Genomic DNA, 27,533 nt, shown 5'->3' on the forward strand with positions numbered 1-27,533 from the left:
CTGAGGGTGTCATCACATCACCTTTTTTTTTCCGAGAAAAGATCCTTTCATTAGTTATATAAAAACGCCCGTAGGGCTACAAAAGATCTCTCCTGCTCCTAAGAGAGAGAAGAGCAGTGAATACATCATGGCAGCCCGGGAGACTCTCCCTAGGTGCTGCAAAATACAAGCATCAGTATAAAGAACTGAGCGGCTAAATCATACAATAGGGGGGGGGAAGAGCCAAACAGGTGGCCTGTAGTGCCAACGGGGGGATCCCGTGTGTAAGGTGTAGAACGGGCCACAGCGCCAAGTGGTGTGAAAGGCCTGGCGCCGTAAGATCGCCTCATCCGAGTCTCCCCGGATGCGGTCGTACTGTCCTCGCAGGGTGTGGATCAACTCCTGCCAAATCCCCCGAACAGTCTCTGCTGGTGGCTCTAATCTCCCCTCAAAGGCCGTAAAGCACCGGGCCCTCCAGGTGAACCAGATGGTGAGGCTGCTGAGGAGCTCCCATCGTAAATCCCTCTCCTGTGTCCAGCTGGCGGATGAGAAATCCGGTGCCGGAACCAGGCGAGGCTGGCCCCTAATAAATCTGATGGCCTGACTGCCCTGCTCCATCTCATAGCCCATAGCAGGCCCTGACGAAGTCGACCAAGCAGCGGCACCCCACGTAAACATACCCTCTGGAGAGAGGGGGGCCAGAATACGCAGTATCCGCAGCCAAATCTGCTGTGCCTGAGGGCAGTCCCAAAGGCAATGTCTCTGTGTCTCCATAGGATGGCCGCATCGGACGCAGGCCGCCGGAAGACCGCTGTAAACAAGCCAAGTGCCAACTGCTGAGCCCCTGTGGGCGACCAGCCACTGAAAAGCCGAGATCCTGCGGGCCTGCCGACTAGCCCAGAGCCGAGCCCAGAAATCCTCCAGGAACTCCTGTGAGAGTCCCTGCAATCGCCAATGCCCCGCTGCCGTTAGAGAAACCGTCCTCCTCGCCGTCAAAATATGCCGTCCCAGCCGAACAGTATACTAGAAAAAGGTGATCTCTGTGGCCTCAAGGGATGCATAAGGATCATCCCACTCGTACTCCCCGAGGTCCCACTGTAGCCGGGCAAAGGGGTGCGCTGCATATGCCCATATGCGCCAATCCGAGAGCACATCAGCAGGGTCGGGGTCAATATGCCACTTCCGAGAAGCAGCAGCCACTACCCGAATCTTCTGAAAGGTGCACTCTGCAACCAAAGGCGACTCCACCTCCACTCTCTGGAGTCTGCCCTCATCCTGAATCTCATAGTAGAGGCATCTGCCATCCTCAGTGCTAGCTCTGACAGCAATCAGGATCTCCAACTGTGTAAAGGCTCCCATCCACCGTGGGGCCACTGGCTCGAGAGGTGTGAACCACTCCTCTGTAAGTGCCTCCTGAATATCATCCCTCATAATCAACCCCCCTCTGAAGTGACTCAGCCTCTCCACCTGGATCTCCTCTGGTAGACTACAGAAAGCCTGCCAGTCTCCAAAACTACGAGCTGGGCCTGCCGCTAAAGGTCCCCAGGCTAGACGAGGCCGAGAACCAGCATATGACCCTGCTCCGTACGAACCGCTGGGCTCCAGATGAGCGGCTGCCTGGCCCGCTCCTCAACACAAGAAGGCCGCCGCTGAGAGAGCCCCGGTCTCAGCAGCTCCCAAGCTCTCAGGATACTCAAAGCAAATCTGTCCTCCCATCCTCTACTGAGGCCTGTCCTCCTCATCTCTATGAAGATCCAGCGAATCTCTGGTGCCCAAGTACCCCCTGCAGGGGGCGCCCGAGCCTGCAGTCGCTGCAAGAGGAGCTCTTTCCAAGGCTCAGCGCCTGGAAGCAACCCCCGAACAATAAGCTTCCCCAATAAGGCTCTACTCTGATCGATTGGATCTATAATGCCCAAACCGCCCTGAGCCAGCGGAAGTGTAATAACTGCCCATGCAACCTTTGCCCGAGCTGGCTGACCGTCCCGCCCAGACCACAGAAAGTTCCTGATCAGCCTCTGTACCTGGCTGATGCAAGAGCTCGAGAAAATCCAGCAAGACGTAATGTACCACATGGTCGCTAACAGCACCTGATTTGCCACCACCACCCTCCCAGCCAAGGATAGTCGAGCTGTACTCCAATACAATAGCTTCTTCCGAATGCTCAGAAGAAGCGGGGCAATCTGCTGCTCAGGTGACAAATCGAGGCCAATCTGGCATCCCAAATACCGCACTGCTGTGCCTGGAGGAATCCATCTAAAACCGGGGTCCGGGCTCCATGCCGGAGTGGGAGCACTACTGATCCAAAGGGCCACTGTCTTGCGCCAATTGATCAATGCTCCCGAAGCTGCACTAAAAACCTGGAGCGACTGCTCAGCCCGAATAAGATTGGCCTCTTGGCCATGCAAAAATAAGCCCGTGTCGTCTGCAAACTCAGCATCAAGCAAATCCTCCCCCCGGACTGGGAGCTGAAGTCCTCTCAAACCAACCTCCTCTGCCGTCAAATACATACTCATAGCCTCCGCAAAGAAGAGAAAAAGGAAAGGGGCGAGAGGACACCCCTGACAGACTGATCTGGTCAGCTCAAAACTCGGCCCCCGTCCTCCTGCAATCAGCACCTGGCTGCGAGCTGTGGAATACAGAGCTGCCACCCCTCTGATCCATCCTGGCTCAAAGCCCAGGCGAAGCATAGTGCCCTCTAAGAATCCCCAATCAACTCTATCGTATGCCTTCTCAAAATCGAGAAGCATCACGACCAAGTCCTCGCCAAGAAATCTAGCTCGGGCCGTCGCCTCCCAGAAAGTAAAGATGTTGTCAAGGATACTGCGCTCCTTGACAAATCCTGTCTGAGTAGCATGAATCAACTCCCCCAGGAAGGGCTGGATCCTCAAACTCAAGGCCTTTGCTAAGACCTTGTAGACAGTATTGAGGATCGTAATAGGCCTCCAATGCCGAATGTCATTTGATACTCCCTCCCCCTTGGGAATAAGATAGATCAAGCCCTCTGAAAAGCTCTGCGGCATCACCCCAGTGTCCAAAACATGCTGAAGCCCCTGCGGAGGCCTGGCCCCAAAGGTCCCAATAGCGCATAAAAAAGGCCGGCGTCAGTCCGTCCTCCCCTGGGCAACTATGTCGCGGCAGGACCCTCAAGGCCTCGGCAAGCTCAATCTCTGACAGAGGCGCACCTAGAACTGTACGCATATGGTCTGTGACCCTCCTCTGCACATGGGCCCACACAGTCTGTCTGCAAACATCTCGATCCTCAGTGGCTGGCTCCGCTGAAAGCAGGTCACTATAAAAAGCAGTGGCAATGGCTCTGATCTCCCCGAGCTCAGTAGCTACCGATCCATCCGGTCTACCCAGCTGGCGGACTCCTGCTCGCGCATGACGGGGTCCAGTGATCTCAAAAAACTCCCCAGTCACTCTATCACCAAGCTGCGTCCACTGAGAGGCCTGACGACGATAATAAAACTCATGTCTCTGCTCCTCTACCTCTCTAACCTCCTGGCGTGCCTGGCTCAGCTGGGACGCCACCCACTCACATGCAGGCTGCTGCTCCTGAAGGCGCTGTAGCGAAGCAAGGCTGCGTCTCAGCCGTTGCTCCCACTCGCGAATCTCTCCCAGTCGTGTCAAAGCTGCAGCGTGCAGAAAAGAGCTAAGATCAATGAGTCCCTGGGCACACTGGCCCGCTGCATCCTGGTCAGAGCACTGACTATCATGCCAGATCCTCTCAATGTCCTCAGCGAGACTGGGATCTGCAAGTACCCTCTCTGGGATCCTCAACTGCAAGCTGGGCTCCCGTGTCCCCTCCTCCAATGTCAATATAACTGGCGCATGATCTGAAAATGAGGTGCCAGCGAGAATGCCGACGGAGCCCCCTCGCTCCCCTAACCAATCGCCCACATAAAAGCGATCAATCCGTGATAGATTAGTCCCTCCCTGCCACCGGCGATCCGACCGAGAGAAACTAAGACTGTCCTGAGACCGGGAGAAAGCCCCATGCTGCCATGCATCAGTGATCCTCAGTGACATGCAAAACCGGTCCCAAGCTGCAAGCTCCATGCCGTGCACTGTAACATGACTGCCTCCCACCCTATCTGCCGAGTCCTCAAGCATGTTGAAGTCTCCCCCAACACACCAATGTGCGGCCTCTGGCAATGCATCTGTAACCTGACTCCAGAACTCTGCTCTGGCACTAGCATGATTGGGCGCATAGATGTTGAGCACACCCAATAGCTCATCATGCATCCTCAGAATGACATACTGTGCTCTACCAGGCACAATGATCCCTCGATCCACAATGGCCTGCCGCCATACATCTGCAATAACCATGCATACTCCTCCCTGTCCACCCAAAGGACCAAACCCTGCAGACCAAAAAGTGTCCCATCTACCAGGCATCACCGAACCATATCTCCGGATCCTGCTCTCACCCAAGTGGTGCTCCTGCATCATCAAAATGTCAATGCTGCCACCAACCAGGCATCTCTGAAGCTCCTGCCTCAAGCAACCTCGATAGCGTATAAAGTGTGCTCCGCCAAGGCCCTGTACATTCCATGAGATGATCCTCATGGATGCCCTGCTGAGGTGGATGCTGTCTCAGCCGTACGGCGGGCCTTCGCAAGCGGCTTGGATGGAGAGTAGTCCCCATCCGAGCGGCTGCGAATCTGCCCACCCGGTGTACTGCAAGAATCCCGGATCAGGCGCTAGTGGCTGTGGCCCATGGCGACTGCCTCCTGCTCTGACAGAGAAACCTCGTGTATACTCACATATCCAGGGTCGCGTGCCAAGTCTGCCACTATGCGCACGACCAAATGCCGAATCCCTGAGGTATCCACACTCCCGGGATCCAAGAAAAAATGAGCCAACTCCCAAAGTCGGCCTATCACATCTGTCACCTCCAGATCGCTCATGTGGTGAGAAAACTCAACTGCCTGAGTCTTCAAAGTGCTGAGAGCGAGCTCTAGAGTCCACTCCCGATCAGAAGGTCCACAAAGAGGGAACGAGAAGGCCACCGCTGAGTCTAGTGCCTCCTCCCCGCGGGCCGGAGGTATCACTACATGAACTCGAATGGGTGCTGGCTCATGGGGGCCCTCTGCTCCAAAAAGCCGTGTAAAGGTATAATCAAAGGCCTCCGAGCGCTGTCTAATGCCAAGGCGACTCAGCCGACTGCGGATAGATGAAATCCGTGAGGCCCTAATCGGCATAGGTCTCCTCTGTGATGCTCGAGCGAGGTCAGTGCTCAGCGCTCTCCGCACTGCAGGTGAGCGCCAGGGAACTGCCAGGGTCTCCCGGGAAGGTGAGGCGGGCGGAGGGGGAGGAGGGGAGACGAAGGTGGTGGAGAGGGAGCCGCTGCCGAAACCGGAGCGGGGGCGGGAGGAGGCGAAGGTGGAAGCGAGGCGGTGGGAGGGGACGGGGGTGGGGGGGGTAAAGGAGGGGGAGCTGGCATCTCCTGGTCCTCGGTCGCTGCAGGGGTCTCCTCCTGAAGGGGAGCAAAGCTGTTCCTCACGGGAACCCAGTGAGGCTGAGACTGTGGCTGCTGCTGCAGCGGTCTCTGGGCGTGCTGCTGTGGCTGTCTCCCTCGGCAGCGCCCCTGTCCAGGCTGCCACTCCGAGGTCTCTGTGGCCTGAGCAGGCGTCCCTGAGGCAGCCTGCCGAGCCGAATCTGTGGGCGGGCCATCAATAGCCTGCTGCTGTAGTGAGGGTCGAGGTCTCCTGCGAGGGCAGGCCTTGGCCAGATGACCGACCTGCCTGCAAATGAAGCACTGGTTCGGGAGCCCCGAGAACTCCACTCTCTGATCTATCCACCCCCCCCCTATCCTAGGTAGCTGAATGACCTTAGGAAGGGAGGAGATGTCAGACACCAACACTCTGACCGAAGGTCATAGTCACATGGGAACGCCGTTCCATTGGTGTGGAACGGGGGAACATGGATGAATGGAACTTGGGAACGGCGGAACGTGGAGAAACGCTTTTTTAATTTTTTTTTCCATGATTCGCGAAACAGCACCCTTAACGTTTTTTTTTTCCACTTTCTGGCCGCCGGCAGCGTAATAGCGCATCCTTCTTTTTTTTTTTTGAATAGAAGGGTTACGGGTGCCCAAAACGTTTTGGGCACCCTTTGTATTAAAAAAAAAAAAAACGGATACCTGCAAGTAGCGCTGCCGCCGACCCCTAAAAAAAAACATGGGAAAAAAATAATAGATTATGCAACGTTTTTTTTAAACGTTGAAAGACTACCTGCCAGGCTGCCCTGCAACGTTCAAAAAAAAAACGTCAATATCAACGTTTAAAAAAAAACGTACCTCTCTGAGAACTTATAAAAACCTGCAGAGTGCAGCTGCAAGTACAGTGTGCACACTGCATATGCCATAGCCAAGTACAATCTCTCTCTCTCATTATTCATAGCCAAGTACATTGTACAATCTCTCTCTCTCTCTCTCTCATAAGGGAACCAAGACAGCTTTCTCTCTCTCATAGCCAAGTACAATCTCTCTCTCAAAGCCAACAAGTACAATCTCTCTCTCTCTCTCTCTCATATAATGCCTCCTAAGGGAACCAAGAGAGCCAAGAAGAACGAAGCATGGTCATGGTGGGATGAGGTGGATATTCTTGAGGCCAATCAAGGCGGAGGAGCTAGGAAGTGGAAATGTCGCTATTGTGGCAGCACCAAACATGGGGGAGTCAACCGAGTTCGAGGTCACCTAATCCATGAGCCGGGACAAGAAATCCAACCATGCTTGTCAATCTCAGCTGAGAAAAAGAGAGAGCTAGAAGCTAGGCATAATGAAGTGATTTTTCGTGCTCCTCCTCCAAGAGCTATGGCTACGAACCCATCATTCTTTACAACTCCTTCAAGCAACTTCTCCACATCCGTAGGCTCTTCTTCCGTGCATCAACCACCACCCCCCAAAGGCACGCAAAGAACTCTTGCGGGTTCTTGGAATCCACGCAAACGAGAAGCCGTGGATGCAGCTATTGCAAGGTTCTTCTACCATGACCACATCGCTTTCAATGTGGCAAGGTCCCCTTATTTTCGGGAAATGGTTCGTCTCATTGCTGAATTTGGACCAACCTACACTCCCCCTTCTTCAGAGAGCCTTCGAACCATGCTTTTGGCAAAGGAAAAGGAAGCTGTTGAGCAAGCCATGCAAAACGTCAAGGAAGGGTGGCAACGCAACGGTGTCTCCATCATTAGTGATGGATGGAGTGATAGCCAATCTCGCTCCATCCATGGCATCATCGCATACTCTCGAGGGAACACATTTTTTGTGTCTTCCCATGATGCCTCTCCAACGGGCAAGTATGCCGACGTCATCGTGGAGGAATGGGCAGAGGCAATTGAGCAAGTGGGTCCTCAAGATGTGATCCAGGTCATTGGTGATGGGGAGGCCTCAAATCGAGCTGCAGGCGACCTTTTTTTGGCAAGGTATCCACACATCACATTCACTCCATGCATTGCACATGGCTTGAATAATCTTCTAAAAGACATTGATGGTCTTTCATGGGTAGCACCATGCATAGCAAAGGGAAAAGACATAGTTTCATTCATCACTCGGCACACATTTAGCCTCTCCGAGTTTAGGAAAAGATCCCCAAACTTGGATCTTAAAAAATATTCGGAAACTCGTTTTGCATATAATTTTATTATGCTAGAGAGGCTAGTTGCACTCCATAACATTCTCAAGCAGCTTGTAGTGAGTGATGAGTGGAGCACGTGGCCCACTGCCCGTAGCACACAAGGAACAACTTGTTACACCCACATCATGGATGCTCCTTTGTGGGTGAAGATTGAGCATGTTGTCAACATTACGAAGCCCATTATCTACATGCTGCGTATGGTGGATGGGAAAAAACCTTGCATTGGCAAAGTTTATGAGGGCATGGACAAGATGGTGGAGCGTATCCTTTCTTTGGAGCCCGACACAACAAAGAAGGCAGAACTTCAAAGTTTGTGTCAAGCAAGGTGGGACCGATATCACTCACCAATGCATGCAGCTGCATTTGTGATTGATCCAGAGTTTCAAGGCAAAGGCCAGGAATCGGATGAAGAAGTCACAAATGGCTGGGACAAAATCCTTGCCAGATTGGTGCCTGATGCTACGATGAGAAGCAAGACTAGAATTGATTTGGGAAAGTACAGAGCAAAGACAGGTAATTTTGGTTCAGCAGATGCCCAGCAAGATAGGACACTTATGGGAGGTGCTCTTTGGTGGGAGAACTACGGATCGGGTACTCCAGAGCTACAACGGCTTGCAATGCGCATTCTCAGTCAGAATGCAAGTTCTTCTCCAATTGAGCAACTATGGAGTGTTTTTAGCCATGTTGCCTCAAAGAAGAGAAATCGGCTACTCACTACCAGAACAAATGACCTTGTGTATGTGTCAGCCAACTTGCGACTATTAGCCCAGGTTGCTAGTGGTGACTTTGACCATGAGAGCTTCATAGATATGGAGCCACAGTCTGAGTCGGATGATGACGACCCTCCACCTCCACCTCCACCTCCACCTGCATCGATGCATGATGCATCTATGGATGATCTAGCTGACATCTTTGCACCTATTTGATATCACCCAGGACTTTAGGTTTCTTTGTTCTTAGCTATCTAGCTTTCACTATGTGGCTGTACATTGTACAAGCTATTGTACTTCTGGTTTTCTAAATATGAACAAGGTCATTGAGTTTGCTATCAAATTATTGTCTTTCTTTGTCTACTTTCAATTGTATATTTGTCTCTTTTTACCTGCTTTTAATTGTATATTTGTCTACTCATGTGTATTGAAATATGATAACGTGTCGTTCCGGATCCCGTTCTGGATTGCAAAGGGTCCCGTTCCCGTTCCGGATTGGCCCCTCGTTCCCATATCCGTTCCCGTTCCCTGATGACTATGCCGAAGGTAGCCCAGCTGCTCTGGCCACCACTGAAGCTGCTGAGGGGCCCGTCTCTAGTACCGAGCCCACCAATGCTCTGAGCCTGGAGAGGAGCGGAAGATACTCCCGGCGGAGACCAGGGAAACAAACTGTAATATGGAAGAGGCGCTCTCCCTGCTCCGCCGCTGCTGGGTCAAATCCATGCTGCCAAGGTCTGAAGAAAGCCCGAGCACCCCTGATGTCCAGAGGACTCATGGCAAGGACCTTGGCAACGCTCTGGGCGGCCTCGAACTCGATCTGATAATGGCCCCGGCCCAGGAGCTGTACATCCAGGATCTTGCCCACATCTGCAAGAAGGCGAGCCTGAAGAAGATCCCTGATCTCCCCTCTGCTGGGGCGAGTGCCGACTATACGGCAGATGGTGGAATGAGCCTGGAGGCGTTCCACCTCTGTGGTGAGGCTCGCTTCCTCTTCCGGCGAAAGAGAAAGCCTGATGGGGATGTCCTCGGGGGCGGGCGAGGGGGCTGCGGATGAGTCCCTCTGAGACGAGGCGGGAGGAGTCTCCATCAGAGTTTGAAGCTCAGGCGAAGGCGAGGCGAAAGCGGAAAACCTGCAAGAAGCGGGCTGCACACAAAGAGGCGGAAGACCGGAAGAAAATGAAGAAAACAAAACCCCCTGGGGGTGAAAAACAGCACGAAAGAGGAGGGAGGGGGCGAAAACGAAGGAGAAGCCCTAAGGGGGGGGGGGGGGGGGCGGCAACAACGCGAAAGGGAGGGGAGGCGGGGCGCTGCTGGAAGGGAGGCGGGCGCGAACAGGCGGAGAGGTGGGGGGCGAACAGGCGACAAAGGGGAGGGGGGGCGAACAGGCGGGGGGGGGGGGGGGGGGGGGGGGGGGGGGCGCGAAAAGACGAAGAGGCGGCTAGGAGGGGGGGGACGAAATGGCTAGGGAGGGGGGAGGCGCAGCAGCGAGGCAGGAGGGGCGCAACGGCGAGAAGAAGGGGGGGGGCGAAGGCAGGCGGGGGGTGGAGGGGCAAACAGGCGGAGAGGTGGGGGGCGAACAGGCGACAGAGGGAGGGGGCGAACAGGCGGGCGCGCAGTGCAGGGTGGAGGCGGGAGCTTCAGCCGTCATCACATCACCTTTGGATTGAGACAAGGAGAGCAAAGGGTATCCCATAGGACAGATGGGTATGTACGCTATGTAGTACTAGGGAGACCCAATCAAAGGAGCCTTTCATATTTAGATGCCCAGTTTAATATGAGATATGCGGATGCTACCACTCTCTCTTCAGGGAGCCATGTGAGTGTCACGTGGACATGCTTCCTATACTCGCAGCCACCTAGGCAGAGTACGTGGCAGAGTATGGCCTGTTTGGGGCTGCTTTGGCAGCCCAGTAGACTACTGGAGGTGCCTAGGGCATGGGCCAATAGTTGGAACACAAGTTGGGCACAATATGAACCCAAGAAAAGGCCTAGTGGGTGACTTACAAAGGCCCTAGCCGACCTGAACCCAACTTGCTATCGATTCTCTATATGAAGGCAAGTCAAGAGTCATTCTTTGGAATTCAGATACAGAAGTTTCCAAGCCAAGACAAAAGGCTAGAGAACCAAGTCCAAGGGCAGCAGCAACCAAGGTGTCTCTATCACCATACAAGCTGTGAATGAGCAAGTCATCTTTGTACGCATCAGTATAGACATGTATGCATAAGCAGGATCTGAATAAAGATCCAAGTTTACCATTGTAAAATACAGCATGCTTTGGCAATATACAGTAGATTAGGTCCATCTCCCCTTCTCTATTATGTCTTGCTAAATCTTGATTAGTGTTAGGGTTATTGGGAGTTGTTTGGGGTTCATTACAGGTAATGAAGGGTGTGCACTCTCATGTGCATACCCTTCATTGGGATTTGTTTGGGGTTCATTACAGGTCATGAAGGGTGTGCACTCTCATGTGCTTAGCGTTAATCATATGTTTAAATCTTTCCGTTGCGTCACTCATGAGATTGGTATTGGAGCTTAGATTCATCCTCCTGGGTAATGTTTGTGCATGTTGATTTAGGGTTTTTTGAAATCAGGGTTTGCGTTTTAGGGTTTGCATCAAAAATTACGGTTTTGTATTTTACACTTGATCACCACTTGCAACAATGTTTTCAACCCCAGTTTCAGTATGCAAAGTTAAAAACCAAATTAGGGTTTGTGTTTTTGCATAGGCATCAAAATTAGAGTTTTGCATCTTTGCATTCGCAATTTGCTTTGTGCATGTGCGCTAGGGTCCTATGCATAGGTCTGGCATGTAGCATTAGTTTGCATGCAATAACTAGGTCAAGTCTAGATAGCTAGAATCTTCTCAGCATACCAACTAGCGTAAGTTTGCATGCATAACTAGGTCAAGTCTAGATAGCTAGAATCTTCTCAGCATACTTCCAACTACATCAGAGAGCCTTAATGACATGACGGACAAGCATCTTCAAGGGTCGAAGATCCAGCAAGAGCAATACCATCAACAAGGTTAGATGGCCAAGCGCAATACGAGCAGGGATTGACCACTGAGTACTTTCGGCAATATGAAGAGTGAACAGCTTGGTACAAAACGACAGCTAGAAGAATATGCAGCAAGGCTTCAAGAAGAGCAATAGAACGCCCAAACCACCATCAAGAAGATAAAGAATGCCAAGCTCGATACACGAACGGGAATTGGCCACAGAGTACTTTTGGCAATATGAAGAGTGAACAGCCTAGTACAAACGACAACTACAATATGCACCAAGGCTTTAGGAAGAGCAATAGAATGCCTAGACCACCACCAAGATGGTTACAAATAGTGTGATGAAGCAAGTACTCACAATGGCAAGTACGAGCATGGAGTCACCTAGGGTTGAGGAGCAGCCCAAGACCGAAAGCATTGGTCACAGTAAGGGAGAGTTTCCAAGGCAAGAGGAGCTCCTCGATAACGTTATCATAGATGAGGAGATTCCTTCAAATGTTTCATTGCCTAGGTTACCAGAGCCAATAGGTAGACCTCTCCGAATCTCAAGAGGAGCAGGATGAGATCAACCTATCAATTCCTAAGGAGCTTTAAACAAGTCTCTCCGAGTCCGATCTTCGAGTCCGATACGAAGGCCCTTGTGGAAAATCTAGTAGCCAAGCCAAACAGCTTGGAGATCGAGACAGTGGATATGGAACTGGAGCAAAGGTGCATGATTTGCCCCACTTCGCCAAGTTCCGTAGGAGCGGATGTCACGTGCATCACCCGTGTGAGTGCCACGTGGCCATGCTTCCTACTTGCAGCCGCCTTCTAAGCAAAGTGCATGGTAGCGTATGGCTTTTTTGAGCCTCTTTTGGTAACCCAATAGGTGTGCCAAAGACATAGGCCAATAGTTGGGACACAAGTTGGCCACTATGTGAGCACAACAAAAGACCTTTAGGATGGCATTTTGGGGTCATAAAGACCCTAGTCGACCAACTTGCTATCAATTCCCTATATAAAGGCAAGTCAAGGATCATTCTTAGGCATTCACATACAGAGGTTTCCAAGCCAAGTCCATAGAGAACCAAGACCAAGCAACAACCAAAGCGACTAGATCACCACAGGATGTGAATCAACAAGTCGTCTTTGTATGCATCAGTAGATAGGTATGCATAAGTAGGATTTAAAAGATCTCATCTCAACAACCCTATCAGACTATAGGAGATGGACACACGACCCTGAGGAGGTCACGGTGTAGACGAGGTACTTCCTAGAGCTAGGAGTTGCACATGATCTTGTTATCTACAACGTGATGTCCCAATGGCCCTCCAACAACCTTACTAGCTTCAAACACTCGGGAGGTAACCAAAATCGTGGACAACTTGATGGGATCTCCAGCTTTGGCACACCTTCTCCCCGACTTCTCCATTCCACCACCCCCCTTTTTTTGAAGCTGACCATGCCTACCTCTCTTTCACTCTTACTTGCACACCACCCATCCCCAGCCATCACACCCCCATTTGGTCTGCTCCACCCCACAGGCTACAGCTTCAGATCCAAAAGATCCTCCAAAGATACAAGATTGCCCTTTCACAAGCAGGGGAAATGGAGAGCCTCTATACATGTCATAGATGTCAAGGACCCACTTGGATCCCCACATTGTACCATTGTAGCATTGTACTAATGTCACTTATAAGGATGTTTTTTCTTGTATGTACTATGAGCTCTAGATGGGTTTTTTTTAATCATGTTTTTTGTCATGATTTTGTCACTTCATGTGCAAGGCGTCCACGCAGCTCGCAGAGAGTGGAGATAGGAGATCATGGTATTCACAGATGATACAGTGGCTCACTCAGCATGGTCTTGACATAGATCACCTGCCACCTTTCTAGTATGATATACATGCACCACACATCCAGCTCTCTCAGAGTGAGAGGAACAGAGTCCTTCGGCAAGATTTATGGCAGCGATACACTCAAGAGACTTGGATTACACCCAGTCAGCCTCTACCGCCGAAGATGCTATACTACAGAGATCAGTTTATGCGTATCTCAACGAATGGATTCATACAGAGACCTGGATACATGGATGTGTACATGCCTCACAGTGCCCAAGTGGTGATTGGCCAGCTCAAAGTGTTATCACACCAGCTTGAGATTGAGGCAAGTAGGGCAGCACGGATCCCCAGAGCAGAGGGGATATGCAGACTATGCCAAGAGGAGGTTGAGAGTGAGGAACATTATGTATGCAGATACACAGCATATAGTGTCATTAGAGAGAGAGACACCACCATCTTCAGTGGACATCCCTCACTCCGCCAGATCATGGAGTCCGCAGACCAGCGTAGATTTGGCCAGTTCTTGCTAGAGACACAGCGCCACAGAGAGACACTGCTACGGACTCATACCACAGGGAGAGGTGGGCGACAACTCCAGCTCACTGATTTCTTCCAGAGATCTATCCCAGTGCCTACCCTGACACAGGAGGGGGTTACACTTCAGCGCGCAGCGGACCTCCGAGCCAGACGGAGACCGAGAGCACCAGGCTACCAGACTCCCAGACTACATCAGAGGGAGATCACAGAGATACGGACTCGACATCAGCACCATATCCAGGAGCGGCTAGCTCACTTACACTCACTTTTTTTTTTGGTAAAACTAGTTGAAATTGCATTATATCATGAATGTACAAAAGGGTTTGGCATCAGGAGGATGTCTAAACCCTAGAACTTAAAAACAGCAGTAAAAAAGTTCTATGCAAGAGCAGGGCAGTGCTCAAGAAAAGAGCCTATGCCCTATCCATCAAAAACAGTAAAAGAAAAGCTGAACACAAGAAACATCCAAATCTCCCTCATGCACGGCATCATATAAGGACTGCCGCAACGAGGCTCAGAAGAACTCATAAGGGTGCTGAAGGGGTGAATTCAGATATGTATGATTTCGCTGTAGCCAGAGGGTCCATAAGGCCCAGTATCTGATCCAATGGAAGAAAAGAGAATACTGTGACAAAGAAGCTGATAAGGTGCCAAACACCCAGAAAAACTTGTAGAACCTGTGTGCAGGAAATCTGAGAGATAAAAAAATAGGAGATCTTGTCCAGAAGGATTCTGGAATATGAACAAGACCACAATAAATGCGGAACACTCTCAGTAGTATGATGACATCGTGGACAAATAGGAGAGGCAATCCTTCTTTGAGCCAATTTCACTCCCACTGGAAAAATACCGACAATGCATCTCCAGAGAAAGAGTCTCTGTTTTTATGGCATTTTCAACTTCCATATCAATGTCAGTTTTGCTTTCCACCAAGCTAAAGACTTATCCAGATGCCAAAGAGAATTAGCATGCTGAGCAATCCATGGAGGAGGTAATATCAATCGATAAGCCTGTGTAGAAGTCAATAGATGCAAAGATTGAGAGGATAATCTTGAGCCTGAAGACTGAAGATGCCAATCTTGAAGCCTGTCTCTTACATCCAATGGAGGCACTCCCCGATTCCATACATATATATATACCTAGATGAATCCAGGAACATGCCCAAATTCACCTTTTAGCAACGTGCATGTTATATACTCATGGTAGTCAACCCACAAGACTATATAACTATCAACTTCATTATGCATAGTATGGACTAGATACTACGACATCCCCACTAACATCATTAGTGCCCAATAGTGAGTGTAGAACTCTGTATCAATATATGCTCTCACACACGCACTCCACACACACACACACACCCATAAGAGCATATATTCACACAAAGCCCTAGAGGCCCCGTCAAAGGACTTGGAGTTCACCTAGTCGTCCATTGGGGATGAAGATGGCCTTCTATAGAGATCACCTCCTTTGCCTCATAGAGGATGGTTTCATCATCCGCCCACGCTACATGGACACACACATATCTTTTGGGGTGAGATGTGCGATCGGCCAAATCCGCACCTCATCCCAGTAGCTGAGAGTGGAGACTGACAGATATGGGTGCGGGGCATTGGCTCGCTGAAGCTCCGCGCTCCCCCCTTGTTCGCGCTTCTGTCTGCACTCCCCTCTCCCTGCCCGCCATCGCGCTTTCCCCCCTCCGCCTGCCCTCAGGTTTGCGCCGCCCCCCCCCCCCTTCGCCTGGCTTGCCTGCGCTGAAGCGCCCCCCCCCTCCACTGCTCTTCGCCTTCGCCCCCCCCTCCCGTAGCTCTTCGCCATCGCGCCCACCCCCCTCCTCTTCGGCACCTCGCCCCCCCCACCCCCCCTTCGCCAGCTCTCGCTTCCCCCTCTCTCGCCTTTTCGTGCTGCTTCCGCCCCCCCCCCCCTTGGGATCCGTCTTCGCCGCCTCTACCCCCCCCCCTCTCTTCTTTCTGTTTTTCTCCGCCCCCAAGGTTTTTTTTTTTTAACCTTTTTACTTTTCGCCTTCCCCCTCCTTCGTGTGCAGCTCGGTTCGTGCAGGTTCTCCGTCTCCGCTCTGCCTTCGACACAGCTTCAGACTCTGATGGAGGTTCCTCCCGCACCACCTCAGAGGGACTCATCCGCAGCCCCCTCGCCCGCCCCTGAGGACACCCCCATCAGGCTTTCTCTTTCGCCGGAAGAGGAAGCGAGCCTCGCCGCAGAGGTGGAACGCCTTCAAGCACATTCCACCACCTGCCGTATAGTCGGCACTCGCCCCAGCAGAGGGGAGATCCGGGATCTTCTCCAGGCCCGCCTTCTTGCAGATGTGGGCAAGATCCTGGACGTACAGCTACTGGGCCGTGGACATTACCAGATCGAGTTCGAGACCGCCCAGAGCGTGGCCAAGGTCCTTGCCATGAGTCCCCTTGACATCAGGGGGTGCTCGGGCTTTCTTCAGACCTTGGCAGCATGGCTTTGACCCAGCAGCGGCTGAGCAGGGAGAGCGCCTTTTCCATGTTACAGTTTGCTTCCCTGGACTCCGCCGGGAGTATCTTCCGCTCCTCTCTAGGCTAGGAGCATTGGTGGGCTCGGTACTAGAGACTGGCCCCACAGCAGCTTCAGTGGTGGCCAGAGCAGCTGGGCTACCTTCGGTCAGAGTTTTGGTGTCTGACATCTCCTCCCTTCCTAAGGTCATTCAGCTACCTAGGATAGGGGGGGGATGGATTGATCAGAGAGTGGAGTTCTCGGGGCTCCCGAACCAGTGCTTCATTTGCAGGCAGGTCGGTCATCTGGCCAAGGCCTGCCCTCGCAGGAGACCCCGACCCTCACCACAGCAGCAGGCCCCTGATGGCCCGCCCACAGATGCGGCTTGGCAGGCTGCCTCCGGGAAACCTGCTCAGGCCACAGAGACCTCGGAGTGGCAACCTGGACAGGGGCGCCGCCAAGGGAGACAGCCACAGCAGCACGCCCAGAGACCGCTGCAGCAGCAACCACAATCTCAGCCTCACTGGGTTCCCGTGAGGAACAGTTTTGCTCCCCTCCAGGAGGAGACCCCTACGGCGACGACTGAGGACCAGGAGATGCCAGCACCCCCTCCTTCACCCCCCCCACCCCCGTCCCCTCCCACCGCCTCGCTTCCACCTTCGCCTCCTCCCATCCCCGCTCCGGTTTCGGCAGCGGCTCCCTCTCCACCCCCCTTGCCCCCCCCCCTCCCCCCCCCCGCCCGCCTCACCTTCCCAGGAGGCCCTGGCAGTCCCCTGGCGCTCACCTGCAGTCCGGAGGGCGCTGAGCACCGACCTCGCTCGAGCACCACAGAGGAGACCTACCATGCCGATTCGGGCTTCACGGATATCATCTATCCGCAGTCGGCTGAGTCGCCTCGGGATTAGACAGCGCTCGGAGGCTTTTGATTACGCCTTCACACGGCTTTTTGGAGCAGAGGGCCCCCATGAGCCAGCACCCATCCGAGTTCATGTAGTGATACCTCCAGCCCGCGGGGAGGAGGCACTTGATTCAGCGGTGGCCTTCTCGTTCCCTCTATGTGGCCCTTGCGACCGGAAGTGGACTCTAGAGCTCGCTCTTAGCACTTTGAAGACTCAGGCAGTTGAGTTTCTTCATCATGTGAGCGATCTGGAGGTGACAGATGTGATAGGCCGACTATGGGAGTTGGCTCATTTTTTCTTGGATCCCGGGAGTGTGGATGCCTCAAGGATTCGTCATTTGGTCGTTCGCATAGTGGCAGACTTAGCACGCGACCCTGGATATGTATGTATACATGAGGTTGCTCTATCAGAGCGGGAGGCAGTCGCCATGGGCCACAGCCACTGGCGCCTGATCCGTGATTCTTGCAGTACACCGGGTGGGCAGATTCGCAGCCGCTCGGATGGGGACTACTCTCCATCCAAGCCGCTTGCGAAGGCCCGCCGTACGGCTGAGACAGCATCCACCTCAGCAGGTCATCCATGAGGATCATCTCATGGAATGTACAGGGCCTTGGCGGAGCACATTTTATACGCTATCGTGGTTGCTTGAGGCAGGAGCTTCAGAGATGCCTGGTTGGTGGCAACATTGATATTTTGATGATGCAGGAGCACCACTTGGGTGAGAGCAGGATCCGGAGATATGGTTCGGTGATGCCTAGTAAATGGGACACCTTTTGGTCTGCAGGGTTTGGTCCTTTGGGTGGACAGGGAGGAGTATGCATGGTCATTGCAGATGTATGGCGGCGGCAGGCCATTGTGGATCAAGGGATCATTGTGCCTGGTAGAGCACAGTATGTCATTCTGAGGATGCATGATGAGCTATTGGGCGTGCTCAACGTCTATGCGCCCAATCATGCTAGTGCCAGAGCAGAGTTCTCGACCCAGGTTACGGATGCATTGCCAGAGGCCGCACATTGGTGTGTCGGGGGAGACTTCAACATGCTTGAGGACCCGGCCGATAGGGTGGGAAGCAGTCATGTTACAGTGCACGGCACGGAGCTTGCAGCTTGGGACCGGTTTTGCATGTCACTGAGGATCACTGATGCATAGCAGCATGGGGCCTTCTCCCGCTCTCAGGACAGTCTTAGTTTCTCTCGGTCGGATCGCCGGCAGGGAGGGACTAATCTATCACGGATTGATCGCTTTTATGTGGGCGACTGGTTAGGGGAGCGAGGGGGCTCCGTCGACATTCTCGCTGGCACCTCGTTTTCAGATCATGCGCCAGTTATCTTGACATTGGAGGAGAGGACACGGGAGCCCAGCTTGCAGTTGAGGATCCCAGAGAGGGTACTTACAGATCCCAGTCTCGCTGAGGACATTGAGAGGATCTGGCATGATAGTCAGTGCTCTGACCAGGATGCACCAGGCCAGTGTGCCCAGGGACTCATCGAGCTTAGCTCTTTTCTGCACACTGCAGCTTTGACACAACTGGGAGAGATTCGCGAGTGGGAGCATCGGCTGAGACGCAGCCTTGCTTCGCTACAGCGCCTTCAGGAGCAGCAGCCAGCATGTGAGTGGGTAGCGTCACAGCTGAGCCAGGCACGCCAGGAGGTTAGAGAGGCAGAGGAGCAGAGACATGAGTTTTACTATCATCGTCGGGCCTCTCAGTGGACGCAGCTTGGTGATAGAGTGACTGGGGAGTTTTTTGAGATCACTGGACCCCGCCATGCTCGAGCAGGAGTCCGTCAACTTGGCGGAGCCAGCCACCACTGAGGATCGAGATGCTTGCAGACAGACTGTGTGGGCCCATGTGCAGAGGAGGGTCACAGATCGTATGCGTACAGTTCTTGGTGCGCCTCTTTCAAAGATTGAGCTTGCCGAGGCCTTGAGGATCCTGCCGCGACATAGTTGCCCAGGGGAGGACGGACTAACGCCGGCCTTTTTTATGCGCTATTGGGACCTTTTGGGGCCAGGCCTCCGCAGGGGCTTTCAGTATGTTTTGGACACCGGGGCGATGCCACAGAGCTTTTCAGAGGGCTTGATCTTTCTTATCCCCAAGGGGGAGGGAGTATCAGATGATATTCGGCATTGGAGGCCTATTACGATCCTCAATACTGTCTACAAGGTCTTAGCAAAGGCCTTGAGTTTGAGGATCTAGCCCTTCCTGGGGGAGTTGATTCATGCTACCCAGATAGGATTCGTCAAGAAGCGCAGTATCCTTGTCAACATCTTTACTTTCTGGGAGGCGACGGCCCGAGCTAGATTTCTTGACGAGGACTTGGTCGTGATGCTTCTCGATTTTGAGAAGGCATACGATAGAGTTGATTGGGGTTTCTTAGAGGGCACTATGCTTCACCTGGGCTTTGAGCCAGGATGGATCAGAGGGGTGGCGGCTCTGTATTCCATAGCTCGTAGCCAGGTGTTGATTGCAGGAGGACGGGGGCCGAGTTTTGAGCTGACCAGATCAGTCCGTCAGGGGTGTCCCCTCGCCCCTTTTCTTTTTCTCTTCTTTGCGGAGGCTATGAGCATGTATTTGACGACAGAGGAGGTTGGTTTGAGAGGACTCCAGCTCCCAGTCCGGGGGGAGGACCTGCTCGATGCTGAGTTTGCAGACGACACGGGCTTATTTTTGCATGGCCAAGAGGCCAATCTTCTTTGGGCAGAGCAGTCGCTCCAGGTTTTTAGTGCAGCTTCGGGAGCATTGATCAATTGGCGCAAGACAGTGGCCTTTTGGATCAGTAGTGCTCCGACTCTGGCATGGAGCCCGGACCCCGGTTTTAGATGGATTCCTCCTGGCACAGCAGTGCGGTATTTGGGATGCCAGATTCGACTAGATTTGTCACCTGAGCAGCAGATTGCCCCGCTTCTTCCGAGCATTCGGAAGAAGCTTTTGTATTGGAGTACAGCTCGACTATCCTTGGCTGGGAGGGTGTTGATGGCAAATCAGGTGCTGTTAGCGACCATGTGGTACATTACGTCTTGCTGGATCTTCTCGAGCTCTTGCATCAGCCAAGTACAGAGGCTGATCAGGAACTTTCTTTGGTCTGGGCGGGACGGTCAGCCAGCCCGGGCAAAGGTTGCATGGGCAGTTATTACACTTCCGCTGGCTCGGGGAGGCTTGGGCATTATAGATCCAGTCGATCAGAGTAGAGCCTTATTGGGGAAGCTTATTGTTTGGGGGCTGCTTCCAGGCGCTGAGCCTTGAAAAGAGCTTCTCTTGCAGCGGCTGCAGGCTCGGGCTCCCCCAGCAGGGGGCACTTGGGCACCAGAGATTCGCTGGATCTTCATAGAGATGAGGAGGACAGGCCTTAGTAGAGGATGGGAGGACAGATTTGCTTTGAGTATCCTGAGAGCTTGGGAGCTGCTGAGACCGGGGCTCTCTCAGCAACCTCCTTCTTGTGTTGAGGAGCGGGCCAGACAGCCGCTCATCTGGAGCCCAACAGTTCGCACAGAGCAGGGTCATATGCTGGGTTCTCGGCCTCGCCTAGCCTGGGGACCTTTAGCAGCAGGCCCAACACGTAGTTTTGGAGACAAGCAGGCCTTCTGCAGTCTCCCAGAGGAGATCCAGGTGGAGAGGCTGAGTCACTTCAAAGGGGGGTTGATTATGCAGGATGACATTCAGGAGGCACTCACAGAGGAGTGGTTCACGCCTTTCGAGCCAGTGGCCCCACGGTGGATGGGAGCCTTTACACAGTTGGAGATCCTGATTGCTGTCAGAGCTTGCACTGAGGATGGCAGATGCCTCTACTATGAGATTCAGGATGAGGGCAGACTTCAGAGAGTGGAGCTGGAGTCGCCTTTGGTTGCAGAGTGCACCTTTCAGAGGATACGGGTTGTGGCTGCCGCTTCTCGGAAGTGGCATATTGACCTCGACCCTGCTGATGTGCTCCCGGATTGGCGCATATGGGCATATGCAGCGCGCCCCTTGGCCCGGCTACAGTGGGACCCTGGGGAGTACGAGTGGCATGATCCTTATGCATCCCTTGAGGCCACAGAGATCACCTTTTTCCAGTATACTGTTCGGCTGGGGCGGCATATTTTGACGGCGAGGAGGATGGTCTCTCCAACTGCAGCGGGGCATTGGCGGCTACAGCGACTCTCACAGGAGTTCCTGGAGGATTTTTGGGCTCGGCTCTGGGCTAGTCGACAGGCCCGCAGGATCTCGACTTTCCAGTGGGGCTGGTCGCCCACAGGGGCTCAGCAGTTGGCACCTGGCTTGTTTACAGCGGTCTTTCGACGGCCTGCGTCCGATGCGGCCACCCTATGGAGACACAGAGACATTGCCTTTGGGATTGCCCTCAGGCGCAGCAGATTTGGCTGCGGATGCTGCGTATTCTGGCCCCCCTCTCTCCAGAGGGTATGTTTACGTGGGGTGCCGCTGCTTGGTCGACTTCGTCAGGGCCTGCTATGGGCTATGAGATGGAGCAGGACAGTCAGGCCATCAGATTCATTAGGGGCCAGCCTCGCGTGGTTTCGTCACTGGATTTCTCGTCCGCCAGCTGGACACAGGAGAGGGATTTACGATGGGAGCTCCTCAGCAGCTTCACCATCTGGTTCACCTGGAGGGCCCAGTGTTTCACGGCCTTTGAGGGGAGACTGGAGCCACCAGCAGAGACTGTACGGGGGATTTGGCAGGAGTTGATCCACACCCTACGAGGACAGTATGACCGCATCCAGGGCGACTCGAATGAGGTGATCCTGCGGCGCCAGGCTTTTCACACCACCTGGCGCAGAGGCCCCTTCTACACCTTACACATGGGATCCCCCCGTTGGCATTACAGGCCACTTGTTTGGCTTCCCCCCCCCCCCCCCCCCTATTGTATGATTTAGCCCCTCAGTCCTTTGTACTGATGCTTGTATTTTGCAGCACCTAGGGAGAGTCTCCCGGGCTGCCTTGCTGTATTCACTGCTTTGTTTCTCTTATGAGCAGGAGAGATCTTTTGTAGCCCTACGGGCGTTTTTATATAACTAATGAAAGGATCTTTTCTTGGAAAAAAAAAAGATATGGGCGCAGGGTGGCCGCACCAGAGGACAGAATATGCCAACCCTTCACAGAGCCTGAGACAGAGGATCATTACATATGTCAATGCCCTGTATACTATGAGATTGGAGGGAAGTTCCAATGCCTCTTCCGAGCTGGGTTCGGACCACTTTCCAAGATCATGGACTTCCTAGATTAAAGATGCCTGGGACTTTTTCTTCTAGAGCTCCGTAGACACATGGAGTCCTTAGTGAGTTCCAGATCAGCTGTACTTGCTCGAGAACAAACATAGAGCTCTCATCGACTTCTTCCATACCAGCACTCCGAGGGCCGATCCACCCATCATACTTGGACCACAAGCTAGTGCAGGAGCTCGGCAGAGAGGTGTGACATGGCCCTCGCCCACGGCCACACCACCACAGGAGAATTCGAGCCATCCTCGCCCATTATCGCAGGACCTTCTCGCACCAACTCAATTTTACCACCTTGAGCAGCATGTCATAGCAGCCCATGAGGGATGTATTAGGGTGATATGAGAGCTCTCTGCTCATGTACCTAGATCAGATTTTATAGTTCTTGATTTTTGTTATCTTTCTTTATTACTATTTTGTACCCAGGATGATGTACCTCATGGATATGATGTAACCTTTTGGTCTCATAGGTCATTTTGGCCTTTTGAAGACGTTAATACAACTCTCTCTCTCTCTCTCTCTCTCTCTCTCTCTCTCTCTCTCTCTCTCTCTCTAACTTGGTTGAACACAATGCTAATCAATACACTTAAATACACTAAGATTTGATGGACACATACTCAATACAAGAAGTAATTTGCTGAATTGACAAGAGACACACAATGAGCCGGAACAACCGGCCCGTCCCTCAAATAAAGTATATTGATCTTGGAAGAATCAAGTACATAGTATCATGGGCATTTCTGAAGAGATTTCCAAACCAATGCATATGAACACAATATTGCAAACAAGTGGTTGATGGTGTTGACTTGCAACTCACACTACTCTCTCAAGTGCCCATGTTCCCTACCATCTGCTCTCTATTGTTCCACCAACACATGGTAGCAACAATCTGCAAGAGAGCACGTAGGACAAGAAAACACTACACAGGGTATGTGATCTTGTAATCCAATTCCTCCCTCCTGCTACTTGCTTCCATATTTAAGCATAAAAGCTTACCAATTGCAAGTAGGGTCGATGACAGCGAAAGTCTTCAGGATGGAAGTTGTTGAAGCGTTGAAATCTTTGATTTGTCGCAATTCTTCGCGACAAAAGTCTTCAAGAGGATGAAGGGAACCCTGGGAAAGCGTCCCCTATGGTTCAACTTAAGAAAGGAGGGCTGAAATTAGGGTTTTCAGCAAAAAGACCAGAAATTACAGCAAGAAAGAGAGTTGTTTTGCTGAATTTCAGTCATTGGGAGTGTGTAGGAGAGTGAATAGCACCCGGAATCACTCTTGGAAGCTTGGGAAACACCCTAGCAAGCTTGGATACGGAGTTGGGAAGGAAAAAGTGCAGAAAATGCAGCCCAAAACCCCTCATGAAGGAGGCACCTTCTTCTAGAGAGAGAGGGAAGAGTGAGGTGGTGAGTTGTCCACTCTTAGGTGGCAGGCAGGTGCTTTGTGGAGCAAGCTAGAAAGAACACATGGCTAGTTACTCCCTTTGTACAAAGGGGATAAGGTATGGGCGGTGGACATTGGGTTTTATCCACCTCGGGACATCAGTGTGCGTGAATACCAAGCTAGTCATAATTGTTGGTCATGTATACCCGGCTAGTTCAGGTGTGAACTCAGCTTACTCACGGGCACTTTTTCCCTGTTCTCAATGCCCCCCCACACCTATCACATGCCACAACCCCACCCCACCACCTCCACCTTCACAAAGGGTAAGGTCCTCAAGGCCATCCGTAGACTACGTAATGGATGGGCCCAAGATGAAGGACTCACTACCGAGTACATCTCACATGCCGATGATACACTGGTGCCCGTACTAGCCTACATGTTCAATAGAGCCCTCAAAGCCGGAGATCCACTTGATCCTAATAACTATAGGACGATCATGCGGAGGCAGTGGGGAAGCCGCCCGGGGGAGGGGGGGGGGGGTGGGGTTGGGGGGGGGTTGTGTGAAGGCGGGAGGCAGTGGGGAAGGAAGCCGCAAGGGGCTGCGCACAGGGATGGGGGGCATTGAACAGAGGCAACGGAAGAAGGTGAAGAAGGCTGCACACAGTGGACATGCGGGGGGAGGGGGGTGGGGGGGGGGGGGGGTCAATCGATGGCAACAACAGGTGTACGAACGGTGGGGGGAGCTCCAACTCTCGACGCCTCCAACTTCTTTTTTGTCTTCATGGTACAATGATTTGCTTATCATGATTCTGTCTAACACTTTTGGCCTTTGGTCTTTTGTGGATGTTAATAGAACTTTCTCTCTTTCTCCACAAAAAACTAACATAAATCTGTCAGTTGCGTGTATTTTAATTTCGGTTTTTATTTAAACAAAATCCTCCATATCCACAATATCTCTGAATGAAACACGGACATACAACTTCATTAAAGTGATTAATTGTATCTTTAAAGCAGTAATACTCCCATAGAAAAAAAAAAACTTAAGACCCTACAACAGTTTCCACAATATCTCTGAATGAAATACGGACATACAAGTTCACTACAGTGATTAATTGTATCTTTAAAGCAGCAATACTCTCATAGCAAAAAAAAAAAAAAAAAGAAGCTTAAAACACTGCAACAGTTTCCTAAATTAATCCAGATTTTTCGCAGAGACGAGTGGAGTGAACTAAACGTAAATAATTTAAGCATACCACTCAGTATCATCCTTGCACTTAAAACCAAGCATGATTCTCGCATGTACCTTTCCATACTGCAACAGAATATAAGGGTCACTGCTTCCAGATTTATCCTTTGCAGCAAGGTTTCTAGCTTCTTCCACTGCAACTTCAATAATTCTCCCTGTTGTGGCTTGAAAACTGGAAAGAGAACCAAGTATTCCATGCGAGTATGCACTTCTAGGGTCCTCAGTAAAAAGCCATTGTTTCACTACAAGCTTCACAGTTATCTGCACTATAATAAAAATATAATGGGATAATGTTAGGTTCTAAAATTAACAAACATCCTCTCTCTCTCTCTCTCTCTCTCTCTCTCTCTCTCTCTCTCTCTCTCTCTCTCTCATCACACCAGCTGCGGATTGAGACAGGGCGATATGTGCATCAGATCGTGGATGACCGCATTTGTCATCTATGCTACCAGGAGATAGAGACAGAGGAACACTACATTTGCCGATGTACAGTCTATTATGAGATCCGAGGGAGATATCACTGCCTCTTCCGACAGGGTTTTGGGCCGTTACGCAGGGTCATGGAGTTTGAGGATCAGAGATGCCTGGGATTGTTTCTACTTGAGCTCAGGAGACACAGAGAGACCCTCTTGGCAGACAGGAGGCCGAGCCATGATGTACCTAGACAGAGGACCCTGACAGATTTCTTCGGCACCAGCACCAGCACCCAGCCCACACACTTCCTGATACCACCTCCATTGGGCCATCAGGGCACCGACCACGCTCCCAAGGAGTCACCACTGATAGAGCAGTTATCTTATGTCGTGCGCGTTGGCCACGCCCACCAGGATCCCGACCACGGCATCCTCACCATCGCCAGATCAGAGCCATTATTGCTCGGCATCGGAGGCACCTACCTCGCTTCTACAACCTCTCCATTCTAGACAGCCCCATGGCGGAGATACTTGATCTAAGGAGAGGGCAACACTTCAACTGATCAGCATACATGGATCTACCTGATATACATTTTTCAGTATTTTCCAGTATTTTCTACTTAGTATCATCTCGGAGTCTTACAGTTCAGTTCTTATAACTGTAGGAATCAATTTATTGTACTTCTTAGTCTCATTTAGTTGTTCTCTTTGATGAGACACCAACTTCAGATGTTCTCTCAGTTTTGGTCTCATAGGCCACTATGGCCTCTTAGAGACGTTAATATATCATTTCATTTCTCTCTCTCTCTCTCTCTCTCTCTCTCTCTCTCTCTCTCTCTCTCTCTCTCTCTCTCTCGGCCCTGAAGCAGCAGTAACTCCATTTGCAGAGGGACATGGATGCAAAGCCTCAAGACAGGAAAGCTTTCGGAGGAGCTACTCTACCTTTGACCACATCTTCACCATCTGTGCCATCACCGAGGAGGGCACAAATGGAAGCCCTGAAGGGCACTGTTAAAGACCACGCCACGGAAGAAGGGGAGCTGAATTCACATGAGGGCTTGAGGACGGACATGGAGCAGCTCAAGGCTGCAAATGACAAGCTGAGGGAAGAGCTCCGTACTTCTAAAAATGACTGGGTGGAGGTATTGAAGAGACACAAAGCCCTGCAAAGCGTTATACCATGCGACCCTAGAGGAGGAAAAACGCAAGAAAGCACGATCCATTCATGTACGGGTACGCGGGCTACGGTAGGAACTTCCCTGATGGCAAATGCTTTGGCACTCTGCCAAATGCTAGGCGTAGGCGGGACCCCGACCCCTTCACAGATACATGGAGAGGAGGGAACGACATGACACGACATGGCCCCTTCTCATCAATTTCTTGTGCATAGTCCAACTGTCTTGAAGCTTGAGCTTTTCATGGAGACATCATTGATCTTTTTGATGATTGGAAAAGGGCCAAAGCTTCGAAAGGAGAGCTCGGGACAACGCTGGCCCACTTGCTTCAATTTGTGCTTCATGATCCAGAGAGACACCCAATCCCCTTCTTTGTACTTGACATCTCTTCTAGACTTGTTGGCTTGCCTAGTGTATGCTTCCTGAGCTTTAGCAAGGCGCTCCTTTACTGACTCAATGATCTTTGAAAATGTCATGGAACTATTGGAACACTTTATTTGATCTCTTAGGCCCTTTGGGTCTTTTGAAGATGCTTAATAGAGCGCTTTCTCGGTCTCATAGACCCACCGGGTCTTTTGAACACATTTAATATAACTCTGTCTCACACACAAGCACTCCTACTGCGCTTGCTGTGCCAGCCCACCCCGCCATCTCTCTCTCTCTCTCTCTCTCTCTCTCTCTCTTTCTTTCTTTCGCTTTGCTGCCGCCCACTAGCCCTTCCGCCTCGCTGCCGCCCACTAGCGCTGCCCTGCTGTGACTGTTCGCCGCCGCCCGCTATGCTGGCCCGCCTTCCTCTCCGGTAGGCCCTGTGATTCCGCCTCGCTCATTCGCTTCACTATTCGCCGCCGCCCGCTATGCTAGCCCGCCTTCCTCTCCGCTAGGCCCTGTGATTCCGCCTCGCTAATTCGCTTCACTATTCGCCGCCGCCTCACTATGCTGCCCCGCCTCCCTCTCCGCTAGGCTCTGTGCCCCCGCCTCCTGTTCGCCGACACCTCGCTATGCTGGCCCGCCTTCCTCTCCCCGGTAGGCCATGTGATTCCGCCTTGTTG

The 27,533-nt window shown here is 52.1% G+C and overlaps 1 protein-coding gene across 16 annotated transcripts in view; it reads right to left on the reverse strand.

Annotated features, from left to right (window-relative positions):
* LOC147631281 (synaptotagmin-5-like) overlaps positions 1-27,533 on the reverse strand; it is a 110,977-nt gene that overhangs the window by 39,220 nt on the left and 44,224 nt on the right. For all 16 annotated transcript variants that reach the window (XM_086809640.1, XM_086809644.1, XM_086809637.1 and 13 more), the window contains one exon: positions 24,954-25,157. In XM_086809640.1, coding sequence (XP_086665766.1) covers positions 24,954-25,157 — 204 coding nt within the window. The remainder of the gene's footprint in view (positions 1-24,953; positions 25,158-27,533) is intronic.

Source organism: Cibotium barometz, chromosome 15 (assembly GCF_041138505.1).
Source record: "Cibotium barometz isolate CiBa-2024 chromosome 15, ASM4113850v1, whole genome shotgun sequence".
NCBI lineage: Eukaryota > Viridiplantae > Streptophyta > Polypodiopsida > Cyatheales > Cibotiaceae > Cibotium > Cibotium barometz.